This window comes from Neophocaena asiaeorientalis, unplaced genomic scaffold, assembly GCF_003031525.2.
Source record: "Neophocaena asiaeorientalis asiaeorientalis breed wild unplaced genomic scaffold, Neophocaena_asiaeorientalis_V1.1 scaffold345, whole genome shotgun sequence".
In the NCBI taxonomy this organism is placed as follows: Eukaryota; Metazoa; Chordata; class Mammalia; order Artiodactyla; family Phocoenidae; genus Neophocaena; species Neophocaena asiaeorientalis.
In genome coordinates, this window is record NW_020175181.1 from 38,913 (window position 1) to 50,039 (window position 11,127).

General features: G+C 52.2%; 1 protein-coding gene and 1 long non-coding RNA gene across 2 annotated transcripts in view; one reads left to right on the forward strand and one right to left on the reverse strand.

Moving 5' to 3' along the window:
- PLB1 (phospholipase B1) overlaps positions 1 to 11,127 on the reverse strand; it is a 134,232-nt gene that overhangs the window by 13,799 nt on the left and 109,306 nt on the right. Inside the window, exons 47-54 of the mRNA XM_024764469.1 lie at positions 10,814 to 10,872; positions 8,549 to 8,616; positions 8,258 to 8,301; positions 7,941 to 8,040; positions 4,203 to 4,254; positions 3,183 to 3,263; positions 1,688 to 1,753; positions 1,069 to 1,163 (exon numbers count right to left, since the gene is read on the reverse strand). Coding sequence (XP_024620237.1) covers positions 1,069 to 1,163; positions 1,688 to 1,753; positions 3,183 to 3,263; positions 4,203 to 4,254; positions 7,941 to 8,040; positions 8,258 to 8,301; positions 8,549 to 8,616; positions 10,814 to 10,872 — 565 coding nt within the window. The remainder of the gene's footprint in view (positions 1 to 1,068; positions 1,164 to 1,687; positions 1,754 to 3,182; positions 3,264 to 4,202; positions 4,255 to 7,940; positions 8,041 to 8,257; positions 8,302 to 8,548; positions 8,617 to 10,813; positions 10,873 to 11,127) is intronic.
- LOC112412773 (uncharacterized) overlaps positions 7,979 to 11,127 on the forward strand; it is an 8,340-nt gene continuing 5,191 nt past the window's right edge. The window contains exon 1 of the long non-coding RNA XR_003005857.1: positions 7,979 to 8,070. This is a non-coding gene — a long non-coding RNA (uncharacterized LOC112412773). The remainder of the gene's footprint in view (positions 8,071 to 11,127) is intronic.

The following is an 11,127-nucleotide window of genomic DNA, read 5'->3' on the forward strand; positions in this document are numbered from 1 at the left end:
CCCCCCCGCCACGGAGGTGTCCCCAAAACACAGCCTTGCTTTCTCTTGGGCCTGGATCACAGAACCATAGCTCAGGGGCAGGAGGTCTAGAAGGTGCTTGTTGGGAGAGAAGCTGGAAGGGCTGGCACCAATGCCCGGGTCTCCTGTGGACGGGCTGCCTGTTCCCCTGGCCGCCTGACTGCTCCTTCCCCATGCTCCTGAGGCCTCCCTTCTCTACCTTGGGCTGCTTGGGACTCTCCCACAGGGCTCCGGAGTGAGGGGTCTCTTGGGCAGCAGTGGCCACTCCGAGAATAGGAACCAGCTGGTCACCTTCCCAGTGAATCCATTTGACCCCAGATAGGACAGGACTCCTCAGCTCCCTGTAGAATTTGCTCCCCCCTAACTATGGTCACAGGAACTCTGGGCGAACCTCTGGCCTCAGAAGATGGCAACTTCCTGCAGGGTCACAGCTGAGCTTTAATAAATTCCAGCCCCAGCAGAAATTCTTGCACATTGTACCTTAGCTCCAAGCCTGGCTTTCATGGACAGTCCTATCAAGCACGTTAAAAAAAGGTACTATTTCCTGAGCACCTGCCCCACAGCGACCAGGTACTTCATTTGCTCTTCCGCTAGACCTCACCTCTACCTCCCAAGTGAGGAGTAAGAGGCCGTGTGGTTTGTACAGGGTCCCACAGCTCCTAAGATGGCAGAGCCAGGATTTGAGGCCTGATAGAGCTGTCTTGAAAGCGCACTGCCTTGTGTTGCCTCTCAAACAGGAACAAACAACTTGCTGAAGTTGGGGTTTGGCATCACAGACAATGTCAGGGGCCCTCACGGGTCATCTAAGTGTCTGTCTGCCTCACTTTCCAGAAAAGCAAACTGGGGTCCAGGGAAATAAAGCGACTTGCGTACAGTAGGCATTCAAGAAGGTAGCAGCATTTCTGAATAGTTTTCCAAGCCCCTGGCTAATTGCTGATGTCTGCTCCCCAGACGAGAAGGTCTGGCTCCGCCTGTATCAGTCTCACCCACTGACATCTAAGCCCTGCTCTCCCCAGGTGCCCTCCCCCGGGCCCACGTACGTCTACTTACTGGGCTGCCAGTGGCATGACACATTTCCCACCTTGGCCCTGGTGCAGGCCAGCCAGCTCCATGACCTCTACCACGTTGATGAAAGCCCTTGGAAGCTGTGGGCAGAGGGATGGGCTTCAGTAGTCCCCAGGCACTTGTTGAGGGGTGGGGGGCACTGGTTACTGCTGGAAAGAGCTTGGGGGATCATCTACAATCTACTTCCTCCTCCCCAACTTTACCAATAAACTGAGGTCCAGAGAGGGAACGTGCCTCATATTATCCTGTGGAATCTCCTTTATTGGCCCCGCTTTATAGACTGGGAAACCAAGACACAAGGCACCTGCCCAAGCCACGGTACCTGGCTACAAATCAGGCCGACTGGCTCCAGAAGCCAGCTCTTTCTTTGCCACCAAACAGATGCAGTCGGATCCAGCTAGAATCTTCCCCGCAGAGGAGCTACGCAGCTGCCTCCCCCCACCCCCCACCCTGCCCATCCCATCCAGGGACCTGCTCATGGGGGTGGGGGTGGGGGCTCTGCTTGGCGTGCATCTCACTGAACACATCTAGATGCACACGGGTCACAGCCCCTGGGGAGCAGCCTGGTTGTCGCCAGGATCGTGCTGCCCCTGTGCTGTCTTACCTCCTCATAGAAGATGCCCAGGGCCTGCTGGATGTGCCGAACATACTCGCTGGCTGAGTGGGCCTCCTGTGAAGAAGCAAGGGGCTCTCCTCAGCTCCTGGCAGGAGGAGGAGAGTGACCTGAGGCCAGCACAGGAGGGCACTGCATGGGCTGGGAAGCCCAGCCCTTACTGCTGGTGGACACAGTCTCTCTTGTAAGAAGTCATCCCTTGACCCCTACTAGGTACCATGAACAATGCCCACCCCACTCTGCTCCCGGCTCCTCTAACCCAGAGCCTGTCAGTGCTGGACCCCACTGCCGCTCCAGCCCCATCCGTTCCCCTGCCTCTCCTTCTCCAACCAGGACAGAGCCCCTGGTGGCCATGCTGTCTCTTTCCTCTGGGCTTTGGTTCGTGCTGGCCCCACTGCCTGGGACCCTCTGCACTGCCTCCCCCTCACTCCCATCCCTGTAACTCAGGTCAAGGGTCTCATCCTCTGGCTCATCTCCCAACTGGAAGCTGATTTAGCCCCTTCCTAAAACATAGCTGGAGTTAATCCTGATGGAGGCCCCAGGTTTTTCCACAAAAAGCTGCTCTCAGTATCATAAACCTGACTGTTTGCACGAGGACAGGTATTCTGGGGTCACTTCTGGCTCCCTGGACCCCCAACGAGTGCAGGACACAATAGCATTTAAAACCCCATGGGACTAGGTCGCTTCTGCCTCTGGAGTCTGGGCAGGGAGGGAGAAAGCCCCTGGGTTGGGGGAGGCCGGTTCTCATCCAGAATTTGGTCACTGCCTGTGAGCCAAAGGAATGATAAAATGCCTTCTCCTCGCTGCCTGTGACTGTCAAATATTCTACCACAACCTCTGAATTATGGAAGCTGCTTTTTTTTTTTCTTCTGGCCAAATAAAATATAGCACATCCTCAACTTAGAATAAGATGTATTCCAAAAGTTATTACTTCCCACAGTTTGTAAGTCTGGACATATTTCCCCTTAGAAACGACATTAGGAGTGGGCTGGGTTCCCGGGCCGGCAGAGTTTGTTAACGCGTGTTGTCCTTGAAGGAGCAGTAAGCCATCGATCAGGAATAGTTCAACTGAATCAACCCTATTTATGGCATTGTTTCATCCTCCCCCTGCAACCTCCCCACCACCAAGAGACGCCCAAAAAAGTGGGCAGGGACTCTAAGCAGGTGAGGGTGGGGCTCCCTAGTTATCCACTGGATACCAGAGAACAGTATTTGTGTGCCTAAGAGAGGCCGCCTTGGCAGTGCCTGAAGAGTGGGGACATCCAGACACTTCTGGAATCAGGGGACCAATGCAGCAGCCACTCAGCAGTGGGAAAGACAGGCCTCTCCTGGCATGTGTGAGCTGGGGCTTCCTGGGCAGACTCAGGTGCCTAGGAGAGTCGGCCCGTGTGCCTCCCGTGAGGGAGGTCCCGGCCCTGGGCCTGGATGGTGACCTTGGCCAGCAGCTCCCCTCTCAGGGCCCCCAGGGGGCTGCGCAGGGGCCTACCGGATTCTCGCAGTAATGGCACAAATCGTTGCTCCCAATGAACAGGGTGATGAGCTTCCAGTCTTTCTGTAGGTTGATTTCCTGAGGGGACAGAAGATCCCGTTTAGGCCTTGGTGGGGGACACGTGCATGTGCCAGACGGCCCCCCAAGTGCCTTTTCCTCTCTTTGTATCACAGTGGAGAGAAGATGCCGAGTGCAGGCTCTCCTGCCCTCACCTTGGTGCTGGGGCAAGGACTCTGCCAGAGAGAAGTGTGTGTGTGTGTGTGTGTGTGTGTACGCGCGCACGTGTGTGCTCACTCAGTACAGAGGACCTTTTTCCCTTTGAGATCCTCTTAAGAAAGTTGCAGTCCGGGAGGAGGTGGTGTGTATTAACCCACCCCTAAAAGGGGATCGAAAGGCCTTCAAAGGAGCCGAGGGCACAAGACACATCTAGAAGCAAAAGCCCAGAGCTGGCCTCTCTTGAGGCCTGGGTCCAGGGAGGGGGGTGGAGGAGGAGCCCCTCGTGGACTGAGAGTTGGGAGGGGGACGGGGCGGCCCCCGGGGGAGCCTGCTTTCCACTCAGCGACGCCATAATAGGAGTCCTCCCAGACGCTGAGTTCCAAGGCATAAACACAGAGTGTTTAAAAAAGTGCTGGTGGGGAGGTTTAGAGGGGCCGGGTTAGCGGGAAGGAGGAAGGGTTGGAATGAGCTGCCTATTTTTAGAGGCCAAAGTTTACATAATAGGGCTCTGGAAGCCAGCTCCTGGGTAAAGTGGAAAGCTGCCAGAGGCCGAGGTCTGCCACCTCCGGCCACCCTCTGCCCCTCTCACCTCCTGCAGCTGGCCCTGGGGGGAGGGGGGTGGCAGAGACGGGCGGTGTCTTGGTGGCAAGGCCTGCTACTCGTGGCTCCTTTGGCCCCTCTTAAGGACCAGCCAAGAGCCTGAGCTGCAGTGATACAGAGGGGGCTCTTTTAGGGCAGCTTGCGCCCACCCCAGCTACGGGCAGAGCGCCTTTCAGGGGTGGCCAGGGGTCCTGTACTCACAGGGCTGTTCTTCATTCGCTCCATGAGGTCCCGGGCCTGGGCCGGCATGTCACTGGAGGGGGGGAAGAGAAGGGGACGTTAGGGCTGGCTCACGAGGGAGGGCTCAAGCTGTAGGATTTGGGCCTGGCAAGGAGATGTTTCAGGAAGAAAAATGTTATATAAAGTTCACTCCTTCAGAACGCATTGCAAGGCTTCCAATTCTCAAGAAATCTCAACCTGTTTAAAAATCAAAGATCTGCCATGGACCTTGAAGCCGTAATTGATCCTGACCCTGCCAAGGGCTAATCTGCATCTCCCCACCCGCTTCTGCAGGCCTGGTCCTCTGAAGCCACTTCAGGGGGATCTGCTCGACCTTCCCATCAGGGACATTCCCTTATACTTCATCCAGCTCTTTCGCTGCAGGATGAAACTGAACTGAGCCTGTCCAGTTCTTATTTGGCTGTCTGTTTTAAAAATAACCTTTTGTATACTTGAAAAAATTCATCGTCCCAAATGATCCCTCAGCTTTCTCCTTTCCAAGCTTCACGACTCCTTTAACCTTCACCTCTAAGTCCCACTCTCTGTTCCTTTAATCCTTTTGTTATTCTTTTCTGTAGTTCCTTTGGATTTCCACACCATTCCCCATCTCCTCACTTCTCCCACTTGCAACAAAACAGGACGGGGGAGACAAATATGGACAGGACTAGTTCTTCCTTCACCTCCTGGATACCTGCCACGAACGAGGAATTGAATGCTTCTGGATAAGAGACAGGTATGTCAACGGAAGCTTGCCCAGCAATAAAGGGGAATGAACTAGTGATACACAAAACAATGGGGATGTACCTGAAAATAATTTTGCTGGGTGGAAGAAGTTAGACAAGAAAAGAGTACATAGTCTATGGTCCTGTTTCTGTAAAGTTCTAGAAAATTAAAACTAATCTATAGTGACAAGAAAGCAGGTCAGTGGTTACCTGGGGCCCAGGGAGTCGGGTAGAGACAGGAAGGGGCGGGAGGGAGAGATTGATTACAAAGAAATACAGGGAAACTTTTGGAGGTGATGGATATATTTATCATCTTGATTGTGGTAATGGTTTCACAGGTATATGCATATAACAAACTGATCAAATTGTACATTTTTAATATGTACAGTGTGCTCGTCAATCACACCTCAATAAACTGTTATTTAAAAAAAGATATGTATGTGAGAAGGGATACAGCCAATGGAGGCTTCCATGGAAGAAATCATAAAAGCAGTAACTGGTACAGAATGGGCATTTTAAATCTTTGCATGTCCACAGTGAGCTGGGCATGTGGCCAAGCATACATGGTACCATCCCTGCCATGTTTCTCATTAATACATTCAGGACCGCATCTCATATGCTACTGTTACTGATGCGTGTGTCAGAAAGCTACAAAGAAAGCCTGTCCTGGTTAAAGGTGACCACAGAAATCCCTGTAACCTTTTAATAGGTTCAAGATACGAATAGGGGAATCCACGGGTGATAAGCCCTCAAGGGCACTAGGGGAAGTCAGGAATGGCCTCTCCTCCCCTCTTCCCAGCCATGGTTCTTCCCATGCGTCAGGCTCAGCGCAAGCCCTACCTCCCCCATGGGCCTTCTCTCCGGGCTTGTTTATCCACACCTCCTCTGTTTCCTTTTTCAGTCTTGATGTGAAGAGCCATGCTCTGGGAGTTACAGGACCGGGAGTCCCCTTCCAGCTCTGCTACCAACGTGCCGTGGAGCTCACCCAAGTTACTGGGTCCTGCTAGCCTTGAAATTTTTCATCTTTTAAACAAACAGCCAAGACTAGATGACTTCTGGGGTCCCTTCCGGGTCTGCATCTGTCTGTATTCAGCCTGCCCGGTTCACATTTTGTACCTTTCTCTTCTCTTAGTTGTGCTCCAAAGAACAAAATCATTTCAGTCTGCAACGTTGCCATTACACAGCACTGTTTTTTTTTTTTTTTTCCAAAAATTATGTCCTGTAGGTTTAGGCTTCTTAACTAGAAAGCAAGCTCTTTATAGGCAGGCAGTTCACTTTTTGATTCTTTTGTATCTTTTAGTAACCATCTTGGGGCTCAGTCCTTCCCAGCTGTTCAGTGAATTCTTGCTTATTGATGGATGGAAAGGAAGTTCGATCTTGAATAAAACTTTGAAACGAAATACTCTAATAATGACGAACTTTTTTTGCATACATATTATATACTGTACTAAGTGCTTTCCATGGGTTATTGGTCTCATTTAATCCTTGTGACAACTCTGAGAAATAGGTACTATTATTATTCTCATTTATAGATGGGGAAACTCAGAGATACTAAGTGACTTGCCCAAGGTCACACAGCCAGCAAGTCTGGGGGCTGGGATATAGACATAGATGGTCTGACCTCAGGTCTCATTATCCTGGCTGCTCTGCTGTGGTATTTATCTTTCTCTCTAGGTGAACTCATCCTTACCCACACTGTGCTAAATGGCACAGTGCAGGTAAGGGAGACTCACAGAACAGTTCTCCAAACTTGCTTACTTAAGCTGACTAATGGCTCGCTCTCCTTTCCCCTAACACGGGACCGCAGAGATACTAAAAAGAAGCTGCATGTCTCGGCTACGTCCCCTGCCACTCTTCCCCAGGAGCTCTTGGTGCCTGATGGGGACACCAAGCAGCAGTGAAATAGAAAAAGCAGTTTAAGAGAAGTGAAGCAGGAACGGGGAAAGGGGCTTGAATGTCAACAGACTAAGGAATCAATTCCTGGTTAATGAAGCCTGGGCTCTAAAAAAAAATAATAAAAAGGTAATAATAATAATGGTAATACCAGCAACTAGAGGTTGATATCATGGCCCCATGAAGCCCAATTTTTTTGCAGAAAATAATTCTTCCTGCTTATGATGTTGAGGACCTGACATCGCTTCCTGTGGCTCAGAGGCTCAAAGCGAGCGTGGGGCCCTCCTTACCGCGTCTGAAAGGAACTTTCCCTGTAAACAGGGTGAGTCAAGCGGGTTCTGTTTCCCTGGTGATCTGAGTGCAGCAACCCTTCTACAAAGCAAAGACCCAGCACGCTCTGTGCAGAAAATCAATGAACTCCGTCAGGCATTTCAACTTTAATTATCTGGGTTGTTGTCAACCACAGAAATTCAAGTGAAAACAAACAACTGCTATGTTGTTTTGAGGGCCTACCATCTAACTCCCTAGTGTCGATATACGGCTTTTTCAGAGTCAAGGGCTGGAGGTTCAGAGGCGAGAGAAGGGAGGAGGGAAGGGCGGCCAGCCGTGAGGTCCTGCTCTGTGTCCCCAAGATGCTGAGAGTTGTCACCTGCACATTCGACCCCAGCCTCCTCTGGGCTGGGAGACCAGCTGGAGTCAGCAGGAGGGCACCCTGCGCCCTGGCCGCACGCTTCCTGTCCGGCCACCCTCAAGGGCTTCTCCCCACTGCCCTGAGAGGTGCTAACAGCTCAGTGGGCAGAGCGAAGGCTCTGATTCAGCCTGGTCTGATCCTGGCTCCTCTGGTCCCTCGCTCTGATAACCTTGGGCCATTCAGGAAACGGTCTAAGCCTCTGTGTCCTCACGCTGGTACCCATCTTGAAGGGTGTAAGGATTACAGGAGATAATCCACATGAGGGGGCAGCTCAGGGCCGGGCAGCAGAAGCGCTCCGTGCACCACGGCTCTTACGGCCCGTCTGTGGGCCCGGGTCCCAGACATCACCCTTCTCTCATCCCCGATCTCTCGGCCTTGCCCTCCTCTGTCCTTCCAGTACCCACGTCTACTCACCGAGCTCTGGCCCCTCCCACTGCTGCATTCAGCCCAGCGGTCTCCTCCCGGGTGCCGGCGGAGAAGCCGAAGATTTTGGGGTTGAACTTCTTCAGAATGTCTTTGAAGAGGGAAGGAGCAGAGAGCACAGGTGAGAGGGAGATGGACGAGCAGTGTTGGGGCACAGGTGTGGGCAGAACGCTTCTGGGTCTTTTCAGGGCAGGCTGACTTCTCTCCTTACAGACAACCTTCTCTTCCCTCGCTCAGGGGAAGGGCCCTGGTCTCAGGGAGGGGTTGCTACGGCCACAGTGATGGTGCCTCTCCGTGTTGCTACTTACTGGGCAGTGTGGTGTGGGTCCCCAAGTCGCCATCCCCTCCAATGCTGGGGAAGAGAAAGCACATTTGTTAAAATCACAGGTCATCATATTTCTGAGTCAGAACCAGACAGTCTGCCCTGGGGCAGGATTCCCATCCCCCTTAGGAATAACAGAAGCATCGGGGATTCGCCTTGCATCCCAGCACCGGGCCTCGAGTACCCGGCCTCACCTCTGGAGGGGTGACAGGGAAACACACCACCCATGCTTCTGTGGGGAGCGTCATCAACAGAGATGAGTGGAGAACACCCTCACCTCCAGGAGAGTCCCCTCCAGGCTGTGGGGAGGTCACTGGAGTTGCTGGGTCGGGCTCCCACCGCTGTCTGAAAGGCAAAGAGAAGGCTCTAGAGCTGGGCTGGGTCGGGTGCAGGCTGGGGGCACCGGGGAGGGGCCCTCTTGCCCTGGTGTAGCAGCTGGGACCTGGATTTACCTTTTCTGAAAATGGTACTAGCTTTTCCCCAGGCCACTTAATCTCGGAGTCGTCCTGACTTCCCAATCTTCCACATACAACCAGTAACCAAGTTGTGGAAGAAGCAAGATTCTTCCTCCCCAGCCTCTCTGGCTTCCATCCCTTTCTTCGTGTTCCCTTTGCCATATTTCCAGGTGAGACTCTCATCTCCTCACCATGGACAGCTCTGGCCTCCACCTGACCCCACAGTCTCCAGTGTCTCTTCCCATCTCACGGGGCTGCCCACCTGCTCTGCCAAGCACACCTGTTCCTTCATGCCTCCCCCAGACTCTGACCTTTCAGTGGGTGCCTCTTACTCACAGGGTCAGAGCCAAACCCCTTCACCAACATTCAGAGCTCACCATGACCTGGTTTCCACTTTCCTTTCCTTGTTCACCGCCTCCTTTCCTGTCCACACAAACCTTCAGGTCTAAACAAGTTGATCTGAAGCATGAGGGCCTTGGACCAGCCTACTACCAGCCACTCCATCCTTTCTGGGAATGCTAAAGCTCCTCCTTTCCAGCCATTATGTCTCCAGTTCATTCTCTAACACCTTTGTCAATTTCTGCCTCCTCCATAATGCTTTTTCTAAAGGCCCTATTTTTAACTTTTTTTTTTTTTTTTTTTTTTTTTTTTTGCGGTACGCGGGCCTCTCACTGTTGTGGCCTCTCCCATTGCGGAGCACAGGCTCCGGACGCGCAGGCTCAACGGCCATGGCTCACGGGCCCAGCCGCTCTGCGACATGTGGGATCTTCCCGGACCGGGGCACGAACCCATGTCCTCTGCATCAGCAGGCAGACTCTCAACCACTGCGCCACCAGGGAAGCCCTAAAGGCCCTATTTTTAAAATTAATGTTTATTGGAGTATAGTTGCTTTCTAAAGGCCCTATCTTAAAAAAAGAGAGTATTCCTCTTTGAAAATTACAAAAGTAATATGCATTCACTATGACCAATGAAATGATACAAAGATGTTTTAATTACTAATTTACCCCTACTTTAATAACCTGCCCCCTGCTCCAGGTTCTACATCCCCTCCCTCCTCACCCCTTACCCTCACATACACGCTACCAGGATCAATTAATGGTTAAGAGCCTGGTGTGTATCCTTCCTTCCACAGCTTTCCCCACGTTCATACCAAAATTAAAACACACTCAAACCCATCTGGAGAAGTTGTTCTTTACTGAAATGAATACCTGATTTCACAAGTCCGGTTTGTCCCCTATATGATTACGTACCTCCTTCTGTGTAAGTGTTTTTTATTTCCCCAGCTGGACAAGTTTCCGGAGGGTTAAGACTACATCTCATACTTATTTTCCCTCTGAATTGCTAGCAGAGTGTCTCACACACAGACAATAGCTAAATAGTCGGCCAATACAATTCCTTTGGTGAAACTGGGCTACGTGCAGGTATTGGGCCCCCTCTGTCCCCACAAACACATCTTTAAATGGGGTGAGTGGGTGCTGGGCAGTGTGTGGGTAAGACCCACCACCCTAGGAGTCTGGGTGAAGGAGATGAGTTCCCTGGTAAAGGCAGGCAGACTTGAATAAGTACCTTAACACAGGGGTCCCCAACCCCCGGGCCTCAGACCAGTACTGGTCCGAAGCCTGTTAGGAGCTGGGCCGCACTGCAGGAGGTGAGTGGCGGGCAAGTGAGCAAAGCTTCACCTGCGATTCCCCACCGCTACTCATTGCTCACTTTACCACCTGAACCCATCCCCTGCCCCCCTCCCCGGTCCGTGGAAAAACTGTCTTCCATGAAACCTGTCCCTGGTGCCAGAAAGGTTGGGGACCGCTGCCTTAACACACACAGATGAAATGCTTGGGAACAGTGGGGAAGGGGGATGGACGGCTTCTATCAGGGGATGGAGGGGAGGCCCCGTGGAAGAGGTGGTGTTGAGCCAGGCTGTGGAAGGGAGGAGGGGAGGGCATTCTCGATTGCCTGCTGGTGTTTTGCGGCTGCCTGGCTATGTTTCATTGCCGGCCACAGGTATGTTCTCAGCTAAATGCTGAACACAGAGCTGATGTGGAGGAAGAGGTGATTCCGCACAGGGCCTGGCCCAGCTCAGTACTCACAGTCAGCGAGTCACCCAGGGCAGCCACCACTTTGATATCCGCTGGTCGGAGCTCATGGACTAGGGAGACAGGAAAAAAGATGGATGGTCAGTGGAGGTCTTCCTTTGAAACTATTAACTTGGCTAGGAGTCTGAGATTCTGTTCTTATGCCACAGGTTCCCATTAAACTTATTTCTAGCCTAAGGCTTTAGAAAATTTGTATTTTCCATCTATTCAGAGCAACTAAGGCACTGAAGGTAATGGCCTTGATGGCTCTCATCCATCCTGAGAGGAGCCCAATTCACACTGGAGCGGTCCAGGAAAGTTCCAGCTGG